Source organism: Oncorhynchus mykiss, chromosome 5 (genome assembly GCF_013265735.2).
Source record: "Oncorhynchus mykiss isolate Arlee chromosome 5, USDA_OmykA_1.1, whole genome shotgun sequence".
Taxonomy (NCBI): domain Eukaryota; kingdom Metazoa; phylum Chordata; class Actinopteri; order Salmoniformes; family Salmonidae; genus Oncorhynchus; species Oncorhynchus mykiss.
Window position 1 is genome coordinate 63,460,469 of NC_048569.1, and position 24,854 is coordinate 63,485,322.

General features: G+C 43.9%; 1 protein-coding gene across 1 annotated transcript in view; it reads right to left on the bottom strand.

Annotated features, from left to right (window-relative positions):
* Positions 1–2,035: 2,035 nt before the first annotated feature.
* The window catches only part of LOC110524292 (zinc finger and BTB domain-containing protein 7A), a 29,102-nt gene continuing 6,283 nt past the window's right edge, over positions 2,036–24,854 (bottom strand). Inside the window, exons 2-4 of the mRNA XM_021603813.2 lie at positions 16,741–17,277; positions 15,145–16,064; positions 2,036–9,113 (exon numbers count right to left, since the gene is read on the bottom strand). Coding sequence (XP_021459488.2) covers positions 8,705–9,113; positions 15,145–16,064; positions 16,741–17,277 — 1,866 coding nt within the window. The 3' untranslated portion in view covers positions 2,036–8,704. The remainder of the gene's footprint in view (positions 9,114–15,144; positions 16,065–16,740; positions 17,278–24,854) is intronic.

Genomic DNA, 24,854 nt, shown 5'->3' on the forward strand with positions numbered 1-24,854 from the left:
TCACGTCTGGGGGAATCCTGGGACCATCCCTACAGCATTGGGGCAGGTAGCGTTCTCCTGACATCCTCCAAACCCAGATTTGTCTGTCGGAATGCCAGATGGTGAAGTGTGATTCATCACTCCAGAGAACGCGTTTCCACTGCTCCAGAGTCCAATGGAGGCGAGCTTTACACCACTTCAGCTGACGCTTGGCATTGAGCATGGTGATCTTAGGCTTGTGTGCAGCTGCTCGGTCGTGCTTTCAAAGGCATTTTGATACTCAGTAGTGAGTGTTGCAACCAAGGACAGACGTTTTTTACGTTCTACACGCTTCAGCACTCGGCTGTCCCGTTCTGTGAGCTTGTGTGGTCAACCACACCTCAGCGGAGCTGTTGTTGCTCCTAGAAGTTTCCACTTCACAATAACAGCACTTACAGTTGACCTGAGCAGCTCTAGCGGGGCAGAAATTTGATGAACTGACTTGCTGGAAAGGTGGCGTCCAATGATGGCGACACATTGAAATTTACTGAACTCTTCAATAAGGCCATTCTACTGCAAATGCTTGTCTATGGAGATTGCATGGATGTGTGTTCAATTGTTATACACGTGTCAGCAACGGGTGTGGCTGAAATAGCCAAATCCACTAATTGAAGGGATGTTAACATACTTTTGTATATATGGTGTATATAGCCACATGGCCCTTTTATCAAGTACATTGCTCACCTCCTCCGTCATCTCTCCTCGTCCACTCAGTCAGCGAGGAGAGTGAACGTGGATGGAAATGGCTTGCTTGAAATGAAAGGTCCTTCTCCACTCAAGCGTCATTAGGCAAATTACGTTTACATGGGTGGATCCCAAATAGATGTGTAAAGTGCTAAAAACAAAGTTAGTTGTGCAATACATTTTATAGATAAAACAATAAGTTGCATATTGTTTTTAACGTGTGCATGTTTTTCCTCTGGCAAAACAAAAGCTGATTCAAAGGGGGTGTGGCAGATTTCAAAACACTTCCGCGGTAGGATACACAGGAGTATGCTCGATGAAAGGTGGCTATCGAGGTGGGGACCCCGCCGTTTGGATACTAACGAATTGACACACTCTTCGACCACTTAGCGGTTTCCGGGTCACAGAGAAGAGAGGACCGTCTTTTTCCTAACGAGAATTTCCCCAAGTGTATCCTAGCGGGGCCGTTTGGGTCGGGTAACGACCTGTCACGTGATCCCGCTCACTCACCACAGGAAAGCCTGAAGGAATCAGGCACGGAAAGACAAGAGGAGTGTTAGTGGACACTGCAGGGTCCAAGACCATAGCAAACAGGGAGGAATTCATTTTAAGAGTCAAAGTACACATTTCACTTCATAATATGTTAGAAAGTATCAAAAAACATAATGGTGGTGTGTTTCTTTCTTTGCTTAAGTAGCTAAATACGGTAAATTATTTGAATGGGTCTGCTTCCGCGGTGGTGGATCCAGCAGAATGAAAAGCAGCAGTTTGTGTGTGTAGTACAGGTGCAGTAGCAAGTTACTAAAAGGTATCTAGTTTTAGTACTCGTGTGTCATTTTAGAAAGTATACTGCCATCTTGTGGGGGGGGGGGGGGGGGGAGGGACTTATGTCCTAAGCACTGCATGTGGAAAAAAGTTGTGGGAGCTCTTCATACCAAAATAAAATATTGTAATAATTTATTTGATACTACATTGATAGATTAAGTACATGTGTAGTTTATAATATTCTTAATTATTTGAAATTCACAAACAGGTTGGATGATTGTGTATTTGTCAGTAGGACCGTTTTAAAGTGAAGCAGATTGACTAAATGTACATACATTGTAAAATGTACACATGTATGTAAACTATTACAGTACTTTGAAGTGTGTTTAGATCATATTTGATGAGAAATGGATAATTATGAAGGCTACTTGATGTGCTTTTAGTGTGTGGGCATAAAAAAAGAAACCCTTTTCCTGACATTTGATGTAACAATAGCCAGAGACTTGCACCTGAATGCATTCGCTGTCTTTTCTTAGTAACAAACCAACACGAGCATGCACACAAAAAGTCGCAACCATTGTTTTTTTTTAATAGAAATTTCTTTAAACCAGGACAACAGACATTTTTGGATATATTAAAAAAGAAAAACAGAACAAAAACCGAAACAAATGAAATTATATGGTTTAGATGGTATGGATTTAGTGGTCTCATATACAACACAATTTATTTTTGTAGCCAAAAGTGCAAATCTCCAAAACCACCTATCCCGCATAACTTCCAACAGACACTAACAGCCAATGTTTAAGGAAAATGACTTTAAAGAAGAGGATAGGGTTTTTAGCATCCAAGCCTGACAGACAGGAAATATTCTGCCTCCCCCAAATGTGCAGCAGAGTTCTAAACTAGTATGGATGATTATTGTCATTTTTGCAGTCAGAAATCCTTCTACAATGATAATAACTCTTCTCCCTCACACCTGCTATATGTCTACATACTATATTTTGCTGAAACTAATTTTGATTTGACAGAAGGAAAAAAAAAAAAAATCTATTGAGGCCAATCAATTAATCGATTCTGTAAAAAACCTTAAATCCAAAGGTGACAAAAAATGGCATAATCATTTGGTTGTGTCTATTTTATACCAGATCCAGCAATTTACTTTAGCTACACAAGGGTCACTAGTGTAGGGCATAGACACCGCATACATTAATGTGGCTACTACGTGTAAATGATGTGAGGGATACAAAATAAAACAGCTTTAAATCTGCATGTTTGACATTAAGTAGTACAGCACAGTTCGCCTTCTCAGAAAGCTTATGTTATGGAAGTTTCTGTGCAATGCAACTCTCCCAATGATTTTATATGACTTGTTTTCCAAATATATTTGAGATTGTATGTGGAGATAGGGAGACCTTGCCTTTACCCTTCCACTCGGAGTATCTATCTATCAGCTGAGACGGTGTGTGTGCCAGAAGTGTATGTATGGCCTTGTGGGGCGGCAGCTCAAATGGACCTAAACCCAAATATTCAAGTTTTCATTTTTTCATGAAGTTTTTGCATTTAAATAATCATCCATAATGAGAACAAAAATATAAACAAGAATAATAACAATAGTAATAACCAAAAAAACAACAGCACACAATATTCTGGATGGCCTTTTGCAAAGTGCTTTGTTACAATAGCAGAAGCTGAGACAGACAGGCAGTTGGATGGCCAGGTCTGGAAAGGCCCAACTCACTGTCAGACTGGGGGTGGTAGAAGGGGGGACGGACAGATTGAAACACTCGGCTGTAAAACGCTGACTGTTCCTCTCCTTCCACCCCCTCCGTCTCCCCACGCCAAGACTCAAAAGTGGAAATTACAGTATGAAGTTATGGAATGTATCCTCTATTGGTTGGTGACTTCAAACCACAAGTCTCTCTCTCTCTCTCTCTCCCCCTTTGCCTCCTAGCTTCCCCTGCTGAGGGCCTGTGATCTGTAATCAAAGGCCAGTCAGTAGAGAAGTGGACACCAAGGTCTGGAGAGAGAAACCCCCCCTGTGCTTCTTATACCCAGCTACTTTTATACATTTCAACCTGATTAACACACACTTCTCAGCACTCTCCCTCCCACAGACAAGCTTTTGAATCAACATTAACAATAGTAACGGGGGGGGGGGGGGGGGGGGGGGGGGGGGTCAGTCACATGGCAATGGGGAACCAACTGTTCCGCACTCCTTGTTTTGAAAACCATTTTCTTTAAACATTGGTACAATTTGCCAATTGTACATGGAAGGCAAAGAAAGAGATGTTAATTCTGAATCAAACCACAAACTGAACAGAAACAGGAACACCATGTATTTCAGTGTTGTTTTTCAACTTAGAAGCACAGAAAAATAGATCAACATTCCCCATCACCAGTTCCACAATTTTGCTACATCATATAATTCCCAGTGAAACACAACAAGATGGGGCAACCTGAACCATTGCACCGCAACCCTGATCTAGTCTCTCCCATGTCGTCGCTGCTGACCAATTTGGTCCCTTCCCACTCCAATCCTGGCCCTCCCACGTTGTGCAAACCATTGTAGCCCACTGACGTAGAGAAACTCCTAAACTGGCCAACCAACCAGCCAACAGCCTCTCTGGCCCCAGGGATGGCTGTGTAAGTGCCAGTGCCACGCTGTGCATTATGCCATACTACATATGTCATCCTCAACTTGCTGTGCTTCACCAGCCTGGACATTCAGGTGTGCAGCACCACTAACAAAACACACTCCTCCAACCACCACCCACTCCTGTCCCATGATTATTACAATTATCATTGTTATCAAATGTTTTGTGTCGTTTTTAATGCTTTCAGACATTTTATTTTGTGTCATAGTGAATTAGGAACAAAACATCTGGTGGATTTTGGATTAACCCCAACGATACGTCTTCTCTTTAAGGAGTTGTGAGACATCTCAGCGTAACGTGTTGGAGTAACAGTGGTCTAGGGCGGAGGCTGGGAGGTCTCAGCAGGAATGGGAGCATAGGACCACGAAGGAGGAGAGAGCTACACCACTACATCACCCAGTAGTATGTTTCTCTCACAGGGACACTTCTCACAATAACCAATTCATTCAAGTAAGTCATAGTAGTTTGGTCAAACACTACAGTGGGAGTTGGATTGAGAGTGTGGCTCTCTAAAATTAGAATGAGGGAGAGAAAGGTTCTCCCATTCCTTCCATTTTAAGTCACGTTCTTGCCCATGACCCATGTCCACCTGGGAGCTAGACGGAGGCCCAGCCTCAGACTTCTACTGGACCCATTAAACAAAGCTTAGTCCTCAGACAAGGCCAGAGAGTCCCAGGGACACTCACTCTAACTGAAGGACACCTGAATACATCTAGACCTTAAACACACTGCTCAGAGGGTTACAACAGTTTTGTCTCCTCTGTGTGTACCATCCTAAAACTTTCAGAGCACCTTCAGGTTTTGATGTATTCAAATCCCATACATTTGAAGTCTTTTGTTGGTAGACTTCTCAGAAGAACCTCTACATGATTAAGTCTTGTTGGTTAGGGGAATGGATGGACTGTCTGTGTTGGACCGTTGAGTGTATAACACCCTGTGCTCACAGAAACTCAAGGGCCTTGCTGAGGTCTCACGCCCTCCTTCCTTTAGTAGGACAAGGACTTTAGTGCAAACTCTCGCTGTCTCAGCTAAAACACTATTTCCAGTGCTATCAGGCTTTATATCCCCGACCAAAACACCCCTTTTAATCGAACTCAGAAAATACCCTCCCTAAAACAATTCCTATACCCCGACCCACACACAAAACAGCCATAAAGTTGATTAGAAAAAAAGTGAAGCTGTAGGGACACCTTAAGAAGAATTCAACATAAAGACATAAAAGAGAAGCTATTCCATCTACACTATTGATTTTAGTCCACGGAAATAAAGAGAATGTGAACTGATTCTACACAATTTCCTGCATACATATCGAGGGGGTGGGTTTTGTTGGTGTGTGGCTTGGTCAGAGGTGGTCTCATTCTGGACATGTTTAGAATTACTTTCATACCTTTATATCATATACAAGACATGAATAGCAATTTAGGGAGAACTCTATAAGAGTGTACTATGTACAATCAGGGTAACTTTGGCTTAACCAAGAAATAAAATAATAAAACCAAGAAATAAAATAGGAATACAACTTGAAATCACAATATTAAGGCCCAAGAACATTATACGTTTTGATGGCTACATTTACTTGAGTGATAACTTAGAACCCCTAACAGATCACCTGACTACGGCTTCTTTCATCAGACCTATTCATATACATGACTTTATCCTGAGCTCCTGGCTGTCAGGCTATACATATCAACCCCTCTCATCTACCTCCTTGTCTTCTACTTGATCTGTGTATATCAAATATTGACAGACTATTGATTTGCATTCTTCTAAGAGAAGGAGTCAACATCCCAGGGAAATAAGGATTTCAACAGAATACAAAGCAGTGAAAAGCGATGGAAAAGATGGTTGGGGGTGTGTGGAAGTTTCAAGTATACTCACACACACACACCGTTAGTTAGCCACTACTTGGAAAAGGGTCTATCTGTGTATGATTGAACTGCCGTGCAGTTGGTCTGAGAGTGTCTGACTGCGTTCTCTTCTCTGTGATAATATGTGGAGCTATGAAGGGAGCTGGTGAACAGATGGGTGGAGATAGAGTTTGTTTATCCAGGCTTGCCCTGAGACCCTCCAGCCATGCACACACACACACACCCCACCCCCCACTCTGCATTAAGACATGAACATAGACAACTCACTAGAGCTTGTTTTACCAAACCTAACTTCAAGTGCAATCAGTTACATGGGGTTATTTTGTCTTTAAAAAAAAAATGTTTTTAAGGTCACAAAACATTGTTCGTTTTTTGAACCCGCCTGACTTCTCTTAAGAGACCCGAAACACGCATACATCTTTCTTTTTTGGCAGCTTGTCGTCAAAAACTGAACAAAACCAGAGAACAAGCTTAACGGAACCACTTGCGATGGGGATATTAAGCTAATTCACCTTAGTTTGTTTCAAAGTACCCGTTTCTTTGACAAAAGTGCCTTTCTCAGTAACAAAGTGCATTCAGAACCTGCTTCTTTCCCATTAAGGTGCAAAGGACTGATACTAAGGACACAGCATTGCAGCAATGGCAGGGGAATTCAATCTACAGTCACCGGCACGGCACACTCTCCTTTGCCCCAAAACCAGTGTACAAGTATGGTTAAAAACAGAGTTGACAAGCCAAGCGACTCAAAACACAAAGACAAACGTGTTCAGATCTATGTGAACCAGTGGCCGTTTCCAAACACACATCATAAGGCTGTGGAGCAACACCCCAAGATCTCTGGTGGCTGCCCTCATGTTTTTTACCCACTATAATGGCTGCCTGGCTTTTAGTGCACTGGCAGTTTGGGGAGCATGTTTCAACGTGTCCACAACTGGAGGAGCTGCTGACACTCCCAGCCCAAGTCTAGTGAGTGAGTCAGAGAAAAGACCCTGGCTGCCAAACACACCAACACCTAGCAGCAGTCCAGTCAGCCACCGACCAGACCTCCTCTGCCCAGGGCTCTATAATACCATGTACTGCACAGGCTGGTTTTGGGGCTATGGAGAACTAAAGTGAGAGAGAGAAAATGTCTGATTTGAACCCGTTCTGCCTGGAAAAGTGGCTGTGCCGGGGAGATTATATTTTGGAATGCAACAGACATTGTGAAATCCCCCTCCCCTCAACCTGCCTCACCCTGCAGCTGTGTGCTTATTTGGCCTCCCAACTTGGACAGGTATTTATTGCTCTCTTCATCACACAGGTTGCCTCATGGTTCCGTGGTCCCTAGGGCAAAAAAGATTGGAATAAGCACTAATACACACCTTTTCTCAACAACCTCCTTTAAATATACCTCTCTCTGTGGGATCTCTTTAGTGAAGCTGTGCAAACGTATATATCTCGGTCTATCCCTGCTTTTCCTCTTTCAACCTGCTGTTGGTTAGAGGACAGATCCTGTCAGAACTGCACAAAGTTAACCACATAGTATCGCTTCTACCTTCAGGCAGGAACTCTATATACATCTCAATCAAGTGTTAAGTTTAGGACCAATGGGTTTCTAAATTCAATATATTCTAACATTCATATAGTTTCCTTTCTCTTTTACCCACAAGCTTCACTCTGTGAGAAATCTGACGTCAAGCCGAAGGAAACCCCGATTGGTAAGCTAATATACCTCAGCATTAAATCATCACCACCTAATGTGTATATCTATATATATATATACACACGCATGTATACAAATATAAAGTGTCAAGTACCCAAAGCAGTCACTCAAAAAGGGACAAACAACAATAACAAAGACAAATCAAAAAGAAAATAGAAATGAAATGTCAGGGTTGTGAGGGCTAAGAGTCAACGACGTGGTCAAGCCGAATGGCACCATGGCCATGGTAGTGCTTCAGAAACACACCCCCTCCTCCCCTCGCGTTCCCTACCCCTGCAATGGAAGAGCCCCCCAAACGTGGATTCGACTCGACATTTAAAAAAGATGAACCATAGATTTTTAAAATATATTTTATCGAGTAAGTAACACTTAAATCAAACCCTTGTCTGATTCTTTCTGAAGCCTTTAGAAAAAAGGAAGCTGCATCAGAGGTGTGGGTAAGTTAATCTTGCATATATTGCCATATTCTGACAATACTGTTTCTATGGTAACTGTACATTTTAGAACTGCAAAAGAATAGAAAAAGATTGGTTGCTTTCCATCTGAATATGAGAGATTACACTCAGTTCACCCCTGCAGCAGTTAGTAGGTGTGGGACACCTCATCGCTTGGCTCTGAATTCAAAACCTATTTTAACTGCATAGTTTGCTCAGGGTTTTCTGTTGTTTTGTTATGCTTTTAAAGCATTTTTGCCAAATGTATAAAAACCTAGATCAGACAGGAATGACCCAGAAAGGAGACATCATGGGTGTGTGATTTGAAGCGTTCCTTGCTATTTAACAGAACACTGACTCATGTTTGTCTGTTGTGTCTACTGTTTCCTAAAGCAAAGAAATAAAATAAACTGAAAATATTAGATTTGTGACACCCTGATTTGGTTTATAGAGAAATAGTTAGTTGTGTTTTTTGTATTTTTGCCTTAGCGTGTTTTTTTTCTCCTCTTGTTTCGGCAGCGGCCCCTCCAGGGGCCAAGTATGACTATGGCGTCCAGCGTCCCTCCCTGTCTCCCTGCCTCAGTGCCCCGGCTCCTCTGGCCTCTCCTGGGGCTGGGGACTGTGTGCATGGACTCTGGAGGCCCCCTCTGCCGAGGCTGCCTCCATGCGCCGTCTCTCCCTGCCACTGCGAGGGCCGGGGCCCACCAGCCCCATGGAGGCCTCCAGGAGCCCGGGGTCCCGTACCCGAGGCTTGCGGCCCCGGCGGGAGGGGATACCGTTGCAGCCGTCCTTCTTGAGGTGGCGGTGCAGGTGGTCTGAACGCACAAAAGTCTTAAAGCAGCTGGAGCACTGGTAGGGCCGCAGGCCTGTGTGCACGCGCATGTGGTTCTTCAGGTCGTAGTTGTGGGCGAACGCAGCACCACACTGCGTACACAGGTAAGGCTTCTCTCCCGTATGCTTACGCATGTGAACCTTGAGCTTGTCCTGCCTGCGGAGGAAGAACACAGAGACTCAGTCCAAGACAACAGAGAATTGATTAGTACAGTAGGAACTCTGATAGCAACAAGGTTAAAGTACTAAGTAAACTACTACTATTAACCAAACAATAGGAATCACAATCTTATACACATTATATTTTAGAAAAACAACCATTTGAACCATGTCTGTGTTGACATTGATAAAAAGTATAAAATGTTCCAAAACGTAGCTATTTATCTTTGCAATATATGACACAGTACACCTGGTTATATTGAGGAACGTGTGATCTTAAAGTAAGGTGTTTGGCGTGGGCAGGGTGGCGGCCCACGGGTGATTTATTTATTTCTGAGTCCATTTTTGAAACTTTGTTTATTGTTGGACATAAGACTGTAAAAACAACAGCAAATCAGCTCCAAGTGATTTTCATTTTTGGAAATCTTTCCAAAGTATTCCAAAGAGAATCTATGCGATCGCATACAAATGTAAGCAAGGTTTGAAATGATTATGTTTTAGTCAAATATTATATCTGTTTGGGCTTCTTGCGGTCAATTTGCAGTCTACGAAGGACTTGCCATTATGTTCCGGCCCCCTGACCCTCCGCTCAATAACAAATTTGCCCGCTGCTAAATCTAGTTGATGATCCCTGGCCTTGGGTGAACGTGCCTATGGAGGCAGTTTGTCTGCCTGTGTCTATCTCCTTCACTATAACAGCTGATGGACCACTCCCAGGTATTTATTTTGTACTTTTTACTGCACTAAGGATATTATCGCTTGGATAACCTTATCTACTGATACGCATTGGGCTCCCGAGTGGCACAGCGGTCTAAGGCACTCCATTTCAGTGCTAGAGGCGCCACTACAGACCCTGGTTCGATCCTGGGCTGTATCACAACCGGCCGTGATCGCGAGTCCCATAGGGACTTCCATAAGGGAGGGTTTGGCCGGGGTAGGCCATCATTGTAAAATAAGAATTTGTTCTTAACTGAATTTCCTAGTTAAATAAAGGTTAAATAAAAATGGTAATTATTGTTTATTTTTCATTCTTTATGCAGAGTGCACTGCACAGAACACCGGAAGAATTATCATTGTGAAATATGACTGGATTAATGTAATGTTTGTCTGTGTCAATTAATCCCCTAAAGGGTGGGTTGCCAAATGGCGAGATTGATACAGATTTTTGTATTTATTCATTCAGTCATTCATTCATTCCAGGTTGTTTACTCTGTCATGGCAGCCAGGTCATCTGAGGATAGACCATAAACTTCACATCTTTATCTACAACATTTCTCAAAGCACACGTAGAGACCCGGCCCAGAGCTCAACGTTCAGTGTGGCTGGGTTCACGGGAAATCTATTTCTGGAGCAGATACCTTCACACACTAATACCTGGAAAGTGGAAATCCAATAAATTAAAAATGCTGGTGAACGAAGCACGTATAGGCAGATACACTCACTGACCTTAAACTACACACCACACACCCCACCTCTACACACACAGTGACACAAAGTAGCACAATGACAGAGGTGAATTATTTAAAGGGCAGGAGGAGTGATTTATTAGTGCGAGAGCAGCACACTCTTAGCCCTGATCAAACAGGATTAAGATTACAATACCACCTTCCCTTCTCAGTGCACTGCCGACCGGCTGAATTTAGACGCCACATTTAGATCAGGCACGCCCACCCGCCCGCCTGCGCAAAAGGGTCCTGGGTATATCCAGTGTGCATCTATTTCCAATGCAAGTCCCTTGATTAATTAATTAAGGGGATGGTTTCAAGGAAGAGATGGTGCTTTTAAATATGGGAAAACTCCCCTCAACCCCTCCCCTCTATCTCTGAAGACATTCCAGTTTGATTTATATTTGCCATATATTTTTAACTGTGCTGTTTCACAAAAGGATGGGAATAAAAACAAACAAAAAATAACTAATGAAAAAAAGATTATACAGTATGTATAAACTGGAAGTAGAAGCCTAAGTGTTGTCAATTAGTTAACTCAAATTAGGGGAGGGGTGAAAGGGTTAGGGGAAAATAATAGAGGAACATATATTTACAAAAACAAATGATATACAGTTGAGGTCAGAAGTTTACATACACTTAGGTTGGAGTCATTAAAACTCGTTTTTCAAACACTCCACAAATGTCTTGTAAACAAACTATAGTTTTGGCAAGTCAGTTAGGACATCTACTTTGTGCATGACACAAGTAATTCTCCAACAATTGTTTACAGACAGATTATTTCACTTTATCACAATTCCAGTGGGTCAGAAGTTTACATACACTGAGTTGACTGTGCCTCTAAACAGCTTGGAAAATTTCAGAAAATGATGTCATTAGAAGCTTCTGATTGACTCAAATTATGTCAATTAGCCTATTGGAGGTGTACCTGTGGATGTATATCGAGGCCTATCTTCAAACTCAGTGCCTCTGCTTGACATCATGGGGAAATCAAAAGAAATCACACCTCTGGAAAAAAAAAATTGAAGACCTCCACAAGTGTGGTTAATCCTTGAGAGCAATTTCCAAACGCCTGAAGGTACCACGTTCATCTGTACAAACAATAGTACACAAGTATAAACACCATGGGACCACACAGCCGTCATACCGCTCAGGAAGGAGACACCTTCTGTCTCCTAGAGATGAACGTACTTTGGTGCGAAAAGTGCAAATCAATACCAGAACAACAGCAAAGGACCTTGTGAAGATGCTGGAGGAAACAGGTACAGAAGTATCTATATCCACAGTAAAAAGAGTCCTATATCAACATAACCTGAAAGGCGCTCAGCAAGGAAGAAGCCACTGCTCCAAAACCGCCATAAAAAAAGCCAGACTACGGTTTGCAACTACACATGAGGACAAAGTCTGTACTTTTTGGAGAAATGTCCTCTGGTCTGATTATTATTTTTTTGAACTGTTGGACCACGATTACCATTGTTATGTTTGGAGGGGAAAAGGGGGAGGCTTGCAAGCCGAAGAACACCATCCCAACCGTGAAGCACGGGGGTGGTAGCATGTTGTGGCGGTGCTTTGCTGCAGAAGAGACTGGTGCACTTCACAAAATAGATGGCATCATGAGGAAAAAAGATTATGTGGACATATTGAAGCAACATCTCAAGACATCAGTCAGGAAGTTAAAGCTTGGTCGTAAATGGGTCTTCCAAATGGACAATGACACCAAGCATACTTCCAAAGTTGTGGCAAAATGGCTTAAGGAAAACAAAGTCAAGGTATTGGAGTGGCCATCACAAAGCCCTTGCCTCAATCCCATAGAAAATGTGTGGGCAGAACTGAAAAAGCGTGTGCAAGCAGGGAGGCCTACAAACCTGACTCAGTTACACCAGCTCTGTCAGGAGGAATGGGCCAAAATTCACCCAACTTATTGTGGGAAGCTTGTGGAAGGCTACCCAAAACGTTTGACCCAAGTTAAACAATTGAAAGGCAAGGTTACCAAATACTAATTGAGTCTATGTAAACTTCTGACTCACTGGGAATGTGATGAAAGAAATAAAAGCTGAAATAAATAATTCTCTCTACTATTATTCTGACATTTCACATTCTCAAAATAAAGTGGTAATCCTAACTGACCTAAGACAGGCAATATTTACTAGGGTTGAATGTCAGGAATTGTGAAAAACTGAGTTTAAATGTATTTGGCTAAGGTGTATGTAAACTTCTGACTTCAACTGTACATACAGTACCAGTCAAAAGTTTGGACACACCTACTCATTCCAGGGTTTAATATATTTGTACTATTTTCTATATTGTACAATAATAGTGAAGACATCAAAACTATGAAATAACATATATGGAATCATGTAGTAACCAAAAAGGCTTTAAATCAAAATATATTTGAGGTTCTTCAAAGTAGCCACCCTTTGCCTTGAACACTCTTGGCATTCTTTCAACCAGCTTCACCTGGAATGCTTTTCCAACAGTCTTGAAGGAGTTCCCACATATGCTGAGCACTTGTTGGCTGCTTTTCCTTCACTCTGCGGTCCAACTCATCCCAAACCATCTCAATTGGGTTGAGGTCGGGTGATTGTTGAGGCAAAGTCATCTGATGCAGCACTCCATCACTCTCCTTCTTGGTCAAATAGCCCTTAGATAGCCTGGAGGTGTGTTTTGGGTCATTGTCCTGTTGAAAAACAAATGATAGTCCCACTAAGCACAAACCAGATGGGATGGTGTATTGCTGCTGAATGCTGTGGTAGCCATGCTGGTTAAGTGTGCATTGAATTCTAAATTAATCACAGACGGTGTCAACAGCAAAGCACCCCCACACCATCACACCTCCTCCTCCATGCTTCATGGTGGGAACCACACATGCGGTTATTATCCATTCACCTACTCTACGTCTCACAAAGACATGGCGGTTGGAATCAAAAATATCAAATTTGGAAATCTGACCAAAGGATACATTTCCACAGGTCTAAAGTCTATTTCTCGTGTTTCTTGGCCCAAGCAAGTCTCTTCTTATTATTGGTGTCCTTTAGTAGTGGTTTCTTTGCAGCAATTTGACCATGAAGGCTTGATTCATGCAGTCTCCTCTGAACAGTTGATGTTGAGATGTGTCTGTTACTTGAACTCTGTGAAGCATTTATTTGGGCTGCAATTTCTGAGGCTGGTAACTCTAATGAACTTATCCTCTGCAGCAGAGGTAACTCTGGGACTTCCTTTCCTGTGGCAGTCCTCATGAGAGGCAGTTTCATCACAGCACTTGAGGTTTTTTGCGACTGCACTAGAAGAAACTTTCAAAGTTGTTGAAATGTTCCGTATTGACTGACTGTGTCTGTCTGCTTATTTGAGCTGTTCTTGCCATAATATTGACTTTATCTTTTACCAAATAGGGCTATCTTCTGTATACCACCCCTGCCTTGTCACAACACAACTGATTGGCTAAAACGCATTAACAAGGAAAGAAATTCCACAAATTAACAAGGCACACCCTTTAATTGAAATGTATTCCAGGTGACTGTCTCATGAATCTGGTTGAGAGAATGCCAAGTGTGTGCAAAGCTGTCATCAAGGCAAAGGGTGGTTACTTTTAAGAATCTCATAGAAAATATATTTTGATTTGTTTAACACTTTTTTTGGTTACTACATGATTCCATATATGTTATTTCATATGTTTGGTGTCTTCACTATTATTCTACAATGCAGAAAACAGTTCAAATAAATGAGTAGGTGTGTCAGTTTTTGACTGGTACTGTATATATTTATTTATATATATATGGGGGACTGGAAATGATGCAGACAGTTACAGTGATGGAAGCTACAATCCATTTGCAATATTAAAGCTGATCTACCCCCTAAAAAAATAATAATAATGATCTACCCCCTAAAAAAAAAATATTATCATACAGGGAAACCACTAATTGTAGTACACACTGGCCTGTAGCCAGCTGGGCTGTCTGAGCAGGGGCAGATTTCATTAACTGGCTAGGGACTGGGAGAGAGAGAAGGCCGGTTCTGCCGTGGGCAATAATCAACAAACTCAGGGATCAGTAAGTTCAAAACAAATTACGGCATTGGCACAGATAGGGCACCACTCTGCTTTTAACCTCACTGCCTGTATCAGAACAAACATTTTATAGCAGCCTCCTCCTCAATAGCCTGTTATACCACCCCCCCCCCCCCCCCCCCCCCCCCCCCCCCGTTAACATTCCAGGACTTTGCCATGAGCCCCGTCTCCATAAAACACATCTTTATGACACTCTGTCCCCATTCACTAGAATAAATATGTTCATCTCTGACTAAAGTTTTCCAGAAAGGTCTTGGCAAAATGATCCATATTATTACATGGGGTGGGGGAGGGACATCTAGGAGATAATTTGTTTCCTATGCTATCAACAATGTTTCTCACTTTGTTTTCAGGATAGTGAAGTAATTAATTGACATCTAGCAAACATTTGGCTAAAGTAGCTATTGCTAAGCAGGAGTGTCCTTGGCTGTGGGACAACAGTGGTCTTGTTTTTCCTCCAGCCCTCTTCCTGACCATGAGTAGGTGTGACATGGGTGGTCAGTGCATTAATTGGGGCGTACCTGGTGAAGCGCACTTTGCAGATGGCGCACTCGTAGGGCTTCTCTCCCGTGTGCGTGCGGATGTGGCGGGGTAGCTTGCCTGCACCCTGGATGACTTTGGAGCAGATTGGGCACTTCTGGAAGGCCTTGGAGCGCATCTTCCTCTCCCCTCCACCCCCTCCTCTCTCTTCTCCTCCTCCTCCTCCTCTTCCTCCCCTCTCTCCTCCCCCTCTATCTTGGCTGGAGCCTCCCCGTGTCGCCCAGAGGGGCAGCAGTCCCTGTGAGACGGCGGCGTCTTCATGCTGTGTGCTGTTAAAGTAATTCAAGTAAAACTCCACATCCGGGTCCTCCCCCTCCCCCAGCTCCTCACCGGCCGCGGCCCGCTCCTTCTGCCTCTCGATGGAGTCCATCATCTGCTGCAGGAGTGCGCTGGCCGAGCCTCTCTCCCCATCCCGCATGCCATCTTCCTCCTCTTCCTCCTCCGGCTCCAGTTTGGGCTTCGTGGGGAGGAAGAAATGGCCGTTCTGGGCAGGGGCGTAGAAAGAGGCCCCTGGCCCCCCTCCATTCCCCCTGGCCCAGGTCAGCATGTCCCTGCGGTTCTCAGAGTGCTCCACCTTTACTTCGTCCTCCTCGTCGTCCTCCTCATCATCATCTGGGTCCTGTGTGGGGGCCTGGGCAAGGTCCAGGGGAGAGCAGAACTCGCTGGGGCCCCCGGGGACCCCGTTGCTGTGGGACCCATTGCCATGGTTAAAGTGCAGGTGTGTGGGCATGTCCCTGAGCTCTGGCGTGCTGCAGCTGCTGCTCCAGTGGGCCCCTCTCTGGAAGTATTCTAGATACTCCCGGGCACGCAGTCGATTCCCCTGCTGCCCCCATCCTCCTCCACCCTTCCCACCATCCCCCTCATCATCATCATCATCCTCCTCTCCTCGCTCACTGCCCGCCTATGAAAAAACAAAACAGGATTTCATAACTCTCACACACTCACAATCAGACACACACAAAACAGAAAGACACATTACCATGAATAGGACCACGCCACTTCTATTCTACATTTTGAAGCGTAGTATGTAACTGCAATATGCTTTGTCTATGTAATGCAGCTTGTGAAAGAGCACACTGTCCTGAGACTCAGACTGGTGTTGGCCCAGCACGGGTAAGTGTTAAAAGTTTAGTGTTATTGTGACCCCAGGGTGTGGATGTGTGTTTGGCAGTGTGAGAGAGAGAGAGAGATTAATGAAGAGCATGATGTAAGCGTGCTGACTATGTGATGGCCAAAGACTGATGATGGAGTGTTTGTTTGGTAGAGTGACGCGATGACAGAGGTTGTGTGGTAAGTGGTCTGTGGCGGCGCAGTTGGATGGAAATCAAGCATGGCATTTACAACACAATAGTTATAACTCAAAACAAGAGAGGTTTGACTGATTTCCACATAGGTCGTACTGAATACATGTATTTTAACTGTACGGTAAGTCTCTTTAGATAAAATTGTTTGTTAAGTGACTATATTTCGATGCAGATCTACCCGCAGGACATACTAGTAAAGGTGATGGGATGTAAGGATAGGACAGAGACTGTTGACGGAATGTTAAGATAGTGTTGTCATGATGACCAGCCTACCGGCGGGGAGAGCACTTTGGTGTCCAGCAGGTGAGTGCAGACTTCCTGGACGGGCGGGATCTCCAGCAGGCGGGCGGCAGCCAGGATGTCTCCCACGGAGCTGTGACTGATCGTTAGCGTGGCTGTATAGGCAAAGTCCAGCAGGGCGCCTAGGGCCTCGGCCGCCACAAAGTCTATGGTGTAGACGTTCTGCTGGCTGGCGGTCGGGCCCGAGGTGAACAACTTGTGGAAGTAGGAGCTGCAGGAGGCCAGGACCGAACGGTGGGCAGTGAATTCCCTCTCCTGGGTGATCAGGAGCACGTCGCACAGAAGGCCGCTGAGGCGCTGCTTGTTCAGACTGCCCAGGATGTCTGCGCTGTGCTCGGGGAAGGGGATGCCCACTGGGCCTTCCTCTGCCGCTTCCCCTCCCCCCCCACCCCTGAGCCGCCGCCCACCCCTCCCACCGGCTCCCGACGACATCTTCCACCAGCCTGCCGCCGAGCCGCCAATCACAGCCGCCGCCCGCGTGTCCGTCCTGCCGTCTGTCCGTCTGCCTGTCTGAGGGAGGAAGAGATGGAGAGGATCAGTTCTCAGTCTTTAAGACACACATATTCCCAGTTCAATTCCTAGGCAATACTCCTTGGGATTGGGTAGGCACAGTATTACAGTAGCAATGCACGGTAGGCTAGGTGCCTCAGGGTAAGGGCTGGGGGTTATTTTGAAATTACAGTAATTTCAATGTGCTCCGACAGGCTTCAGCCATCACACCGGAGACAACACATGAAAATAACATTGGCAAGAGTTGCATGTGGGCAATTTCACAGTAACGGAATTAGTCTTGACTCCAATTTTATACTTTAAAAAGTTAAACAAACCGTAAAACTCTATGCGCAAGGACTACTTTGAACAATGTACACAGAACATTTCACAAAAACATATTTATTGGCAGAATTGAATTATGGTAAAATCCCCCTTTTTATGAGACTACGTTTTCCAAAAACTCTTTAAATATCTGCTCCGAATTAAGATTAAAAAATGCCTGCAGAAAGAATGGGGTGTCAGCTATGACATGTTGAGTAAAAAAAAAGTATATTTTGGTTATTAAACTACAGTAAGTGCAGTGGATTTACAACCGTTAATGGAATTACAGTAACAGAATTAGATCATGGTCCCTGATCTGTACTATACAGAAATGCATCATTCTGGATATGAATATAATTCTCTTCATTGTGATGTATCCAGAATAGGTACACAAAAAATAGGGAATATGCAATATCCTTCTTTTGCCTATTTGGTTGTTATTCTAACGAGCTCCTCCCCGAAATAAGACCACATTTGGTTGTTATTCTAACGAGCTCCTCCCCGAAATAAGACCACATTTGGTTGTTATTCTAACGAGCTCCTCCCCGAAATAAGACCACATTTGGTTGTTATTCTAACGAGCTCCTCCCCGAAATAAGACCACATTTGGTTGTTATTCTAACGAGCTCCTCCCCGAAATAAGACCACATTTGGTTGTTATTCTAACGAGCTCCTCCCCGAAATAAGACCACATTTGGTTGTTATTCTAACGAGCTCCTCCCCGAAATAAGACCACATTTGGTTGTTATTCTAACGAGCTCCTCCCCGAAATAAGACCACATTTGGTTGTTATTCTAACGAGCTCCTCCCCGAAATAAGACCACACTAAATCTGAACCAGTCATAGATATCTATGTTTCACAGTAAAGTACAGTAAATATGTTCAGTACACTACATAATACTGTACTCATGTGTTCTACTCAACTGTATACTACTGTACAGTGTTGGTTAGTGCCATTCAGAATTAGGTAGGATGATTTCTATTACAGCATATTGGATGACTGTCATTCATATTCCATTCACCAGTTCAATGTAACATTGACAGGTTTAGGCTACTACATGAAACTATAATTTGCCCAATACCCATGAGGTTGCTACAACCTAGGCTATTAATTAAAGTTTACAACGTAAGTGCACAGGTCAAGAGACAAATTAGAGTAATCAAGGTGAAAGACAGTGACCCATTCAATACCACCTTGCACACTCTCACCTGCATCTAGCTGATCTAGGGTGTAATCATTAGCCCAAACCGTTACAAAGCGTTCCGTTTCTATTGGATAAATTCTTGTAGGTTCCTCCCCGTTTCGTTTGCTTCCATTTAAGAAATATTTTGCAACAGAATCGGTGGAATGACTACACGCCTGATCACCCTCACACACAGTTGACTTTCCTCTGACCATTTCACTTTGCTTGTGTACTCTACTTTTCTGTACTGTTCTCTGTATTGGTTGGTTCAGATTTGGTCCGGCCAGAGCGGACCAAACTACTTTTCAACGTCCATGGACGTCCGGGATCAGTCGATCAGTCGATCAGTCGGTGATCAGTGGTTGAGGATGCTTGTTACGGTAAATGGAAAGAGGGTAGGTGGTAGCTGTAATGGTACCTGTCAGTAAGAGCTGGGAGAGGTGACATTAACTGGAGAGAGAAGAGGCAGAGAGAGGTTGTCCAGACTGTTTTCACAGTCCTGTTTTGACCATCAGATGACAGAAAGAAAACAGTTATGAGCTGAACATAACAGTATGCCAGAGGAAGGGAGGACAGTAGCAGGTGAACCAACTGTGGTTTTTGGCAACTATGATTTCCCATTGTAGCCAATTCAATTATAGTAATTCCGTTACTGATTTATTATTAGTGAAAAACAATTGGTAGGTCTACCTGTCCTTGTTACTTCTGTGAACTTTCATTGTCCTCCCTCATGAGGGAGAGAAATGACAAAATATCTTAAAGATATGTAGGTTTGCGGAAACGGAATTACAAGACAAGGCAATGTTTTTTTAAGGTAAATGATTTCTCCAAAACAAAATATACAGTAAGTGTTGATATTCGTTGGCAGGGGTCTTTTCGTCAACATTGTGTTTTAATGTACAGTTGAAGTCAGAAGATTACATACACTTGAGTTTTTCAAACACTCCACAAATTTCTTGTTAACAAACTATAGTTTTGGCAAGTTGGTTAGGACATCTACTTTGTGCATGACACAAGTAATTTCTCCAACAATTGTTTACAGACAGATTATTTCACTTATATTTCACTGTATCACAATTATAGTGGGTCAGGCGTTTCCTGTGCCTTTAAACAGCTTGGAAAATTCCAGAAAATGATGGCTTCAGAAATGATGGCCACAGAAAGTCATGGCTTCAGAAGCTTCTGATAGGCTAATTGACATAATTTGAGTCAATTGGAGGTGTACCTATGGATGTATTTCAAAGCCTACCTCAAAATGCAGTGCCTCTTTGCTTGACATCTTGGGAAAATCAAAAGAAGTCAGACAAAAATTGAAGACCTCCAAAAGTCTGGTTCATCCTTGGGAGCAATTTCCAAACGCCTGAAGTGACCACCTTCATCTGTACAAACAATAGTACGCAAGTATAAACACCATGGGACCACACAGCCATCATACCGCTCAGGAAGGAGACACTTTCTGTCTTCTAGAGATGAACGCACTTTGATGCGAAAAGTGCAAATCAATCCCAGAACAACAGCAAAGGACCATGTCTTCACAAGGAAACAGGTACAAAAGTATCTATATCTACAGAAAAACGAGTCCTATGTTGACGTAACCTGAAAGGCCGCTCAGCAAGGAAGACGCCACTGCTCCAAAACCGCCATTAAAAAAGCCAGACTATTGTTTGTAACTGCACATGGGGACAAAGTCTGTACTTTTTGGAGAAATGTCCTCTGGTCTGATGAAACAAAATATAACTGTTTGGCCATATTGACCATTGTTATGTCTGGAGGAAAAAGGGGGAGGCTTGCAAGCCGAAGAACACCATCCCAACCGTGAAGCACGGGGGTGGCAGCCTCATGTTGTGGGGGTGCTTTGCTGCAGGAGGGACTGGTGATGTCATGAGGAAAGAAAATTATGTGGATATATTGAAGCAACATCTCAAGACATCAGTCAGGAAGTTAAAGCTTGGTTGCAAATGGGTCTTCCAAATGGACAATGACACCAAGCATACTTCCAAAGTTGTGGCAAAATGGCTTAAGGAAAACAATGTCAAGGTATTGGACATTTGACTCAAGTTAAACAATTTAAAGGCAATGCTACCAAATACTAATTAAGTGTACTTCTGACCAACTGGGAATGTGATGAAATAAATAAAAGCTGAAATAAATAATTATCTCTACTATTATTCTGACATTTCACATTCTTAAAATAAAGTGGTGGACCTATGACAATTTTTACTAGGATTAAATGTCAGGAATTGTGAAAAACAGATTTTAAATGTATTTGGCTAAGGTGTTTGTAAACTTCCAACTTCAACTATGGCTTCATTTCTCAAAAATATAGACTCAGCTTTCATTTGACACCCAATTAGATATGCTCTAATGAACTTCCCGTCAGTGCTCATTAGTCCTTGGTCCTTATAGATGGAAATACTCATGTGTTGAAACATTGCTCACTAATATCACAATAACGTGGCTTGTCATTGCAAGTAATGGACCGGTTTTGACTCTGCTCACTCTGATACTAAAGATCAAATAACTATTAAATCACGTCAGAGTTACTATGGGCTGGTTACTGTGAAGAACCCAAAGTTATTCACAGTGTGACACACAGTTTTTTATGAACTCAGTCCGGCTTTCAACTTACTCTTGAAAGTTGTAATAGTAGAATGCCATTTCGAAATTGGGACGTGCATAATCAGTTTACCTCTTGTCATGTCTGTCACTTTATACCTTAAACACCAGGCCCCAAATGATGATGATGAAACATAATCAACGTACAACACTACAGTTACCATGATTTCACTGACGATCAGCTATTGGCAGACATTGTATTTACAGACCAATCTAATAGAAACTATAGCTATGGCATACATCCTTCAGTGTTGAATTAGCTGGAACGCTGGATATATTGGCCCACTGCTGAACCTATTACCATGAGAGAGAGTGAAGGGCAGTTTAAGGGAGAGCAGGGAGGATCAGAGTGCATGCTGGGAGGAGGAGCAGAGGCGGGGCTCTGTGCAGCAGCGTGTGCATCGCTCTGTCAGTTAGGGTAGGGGGAGGCTGCCGGTTACAGACCCCGTGGAAAAACCCCACTGGAGGATGACACGCACAAGCTGCAAGGGATCGCTATTAAAAAGGGAGGTTGTCAATCCAGTCTGAGCCGGTTACCCCACCCTGTACTGTGTGCCAAGTTTCAGGAAAGGCTGTCCCCTCGCTCACGTGTGCAGGGGGGATTAAAATTATAGACTGCAGCTTGCCTGCGCGGGGGAGGGGGGGGGGGGGGCTCAGCAACGCAAGCCCTCCCTGATTTGTCTATTTACACACACACAAAAAAGCCAGCCCCTCCATTCTCCATCTGCCAGGGAGACCCAGCAGGGGGTGAAGCCAGGGGGTTTATTCTCTAGAAGCATTCAAATGACATTCCTTCAGATCAAGCCTCTTGGTATGTACACTAGACCTGTTCAACCTGGCTGCCTCTCCTCTCCCCGGCTCTTTCCCACACCTCCTCACAAAGCTCCACCTCTCTCCACACCTAGAACTCTGGCACTGTGTCAGCACTAACCACAGGTCATACTTAGGTAACGCTCTCTGAGAAGTCAATTCTGGGTACTACGAACATAACTGCCCTTACTCTGCTATTAACTCCACTCCAACACTGTTGACAAAGATTCAAATCCTTAAAACAGACCTGTCAGTCAACTCGTGTGACATGGCCAGTTTATTAGGTACACCACCCTGTTTAAGAAAATGTTTTTCTCCTACAGTGAGTCAAGTGGCCATGGCTTGCTATATAAAGCAGGCAGAAATGGAGGAATTCAGTTACTGTTCAATTGAAAGTTAGAATGGGCAAAACGCGCGACCTAAGTGACTGAGCGTGGTATGATCATCAGTGCCAGGCGCGTCGGATCCAGTGTCTCAGAAATGTCCGGCCTCCTGGGACTTTCACACACGACACATCTAAGGTTTACAGAGAATGATGTGAACATCAGTCAGCAGCAGCCTGTGGGCGAAAACAGCTCCTTTATGAGAGGTCAAAGGAGAACGTCAAGAATAGCGGAAGCTAAAGGGTGGGCCACAAACAGGCAAATAACGGAGCAGTACAACAGTGGTGTGCAGAACAGCATGTTGGAACGCCTTGTTATGGATGGGCTGTTGCAGCAGACGACCACACCGGGTTCCACTCCTTTAAGCTAAAAACAAGAAGAAGCGGCTCCAGTGGGCACACGATCACCAACACTGGACAATTGAGGAGCGGAAAAACATTGCCTGGTCTGACGAATCCCGGTTCCTGTTGCGTCATGCTGATAGTAGTCAGGATTTGGCGTAAAAGCATAAGTCCATGGCCCCATCCTGCCTGGTGTCAATGGTACAGGCTGGTGCCGGTGGTGTAATGGTGTGGGGAATGTTTTCCTGGCACATGTTCGGTTCCTTGATACCAATTGAGCAAAGGTTCAGCTCCCCGAAGAATTCAGGTTGTTCTGGAGGCAAAGGGGGTCCGACCCGGCACTAGATGGGTGTACCTAATAAACTGTGTATAAACACTTTTCTAAGTATGGAAAACCGGTCCATCTGTCTCGTGGTAATCTTAAAACAACAAGCTTGCAGCCTTGCACATGCAAATAATACTGTCCCACTTGTTCCCATTCAGAGTAGTGTGTGTCTTTTATTCATGACACAATGGCCTTTCATTTTGGCTCAAACCCAGTTAGCCTACTCTTTCTCCTTTAACCCTCTACCATTTTGATACGCAACTGACCACACCGCCACTACAACCTCTCCCATTGTCTTCCTGATAAAATTGCCCTGTCTGACATGGGCAAATGTTATTATCCTCCAACTCTCATCTGAATATGCTGTGGGAGGGGAGTGAGGGCAGAGAGAGAGGGATAGGGAGAGTCACAGAGAGAGAGGGCAACCACAGGGATAACGGTCACGTCCTTCACAGTGTGGAAATAGATCCTGGGTGAGCCTACAGAGACTCAAGCCGAGTCAACCTGCTCTCACTGATGCTGCTGTTTACTGCACCAGGCTGCTGGGCTGGTCCCTGGTGAAAACCTGCTTACACATTATCCCCAGGACATACATGACTGACCCTGGGTCACACACAGCTCTGTGGAGGGGAGAAGAGGCTGAAAGGAGTTAAAACAGCCCAGCATACAGTCCACTGAGGCATCCAGCTGCTCTGTCATACACAGGAGCTATAGGGAGAGTAAAGGCCCAGGCCAGGAATAACCCACAAAGATGACCCAAGAAAGAAAGAGGAAAAACTGTACAAACAAACCTGATCCTGACACCTTCTCATGGCTTGAAACATTCCTTATCACTTATTCATGGCTGTGGGTGAGAGGCTGCAGCACCACACCGTCTCAGTTCCCAGGGCCGCCACCGACCAAGAGCTGCCTGCCTAGTTCACTGGGTCCCACTCCGCACGCAGAGCGCTGCTTTGCAAGTCAAACCACTACTTACTGCTGCAGATCCCACTCCTCCCCCACCATCACTCAACAATAACCCCTGCGCTTGCGCCAAGCAAACGTTGAGAGCCGCTATCAAGATTAGATTTCGGGGATGATCCAACGCAAGACTAGGACAGGGATCATCAACTAGATTCAGCTGCGGGACGATTTTTTCTTGAACGGTTGGTCGGGGAACGGAACATAATTACAAATCATTTGCAGACTGCAAACTGACCGCAAGAAGCCCAAATCGATATATTTGACTAAAACAATCATTTCCAACCTTGCTTACATATGTATATGATCACATCTCTCTATTATGCAGGGGAATACTTCGGAACACATTTCCAAAATGTAAAATCACTTTGAGCCAATTTCTTGGTGTTTTTACAGTCTTATGTCCAACAATGAAAATTCTCAAAAACAATAATTCTATATTTTTGCTTTTGCTCAGAAAACTTGGGGGGCCAAATAAATCCACCGGGCCGTCAGCTGGGGAACCCTGGACGTCAACTTTGTTTCAGTTCAATTGGGCTTTTCTTAAAACCTGTGAGAGACAGACGGGCTTCTCCCCTAGTTACAGTAGTTCCCTTCTTATTTAATGACCATTACAGCGATATGTTGTGGTTAAACTGGTAGTTATAAACGTGGT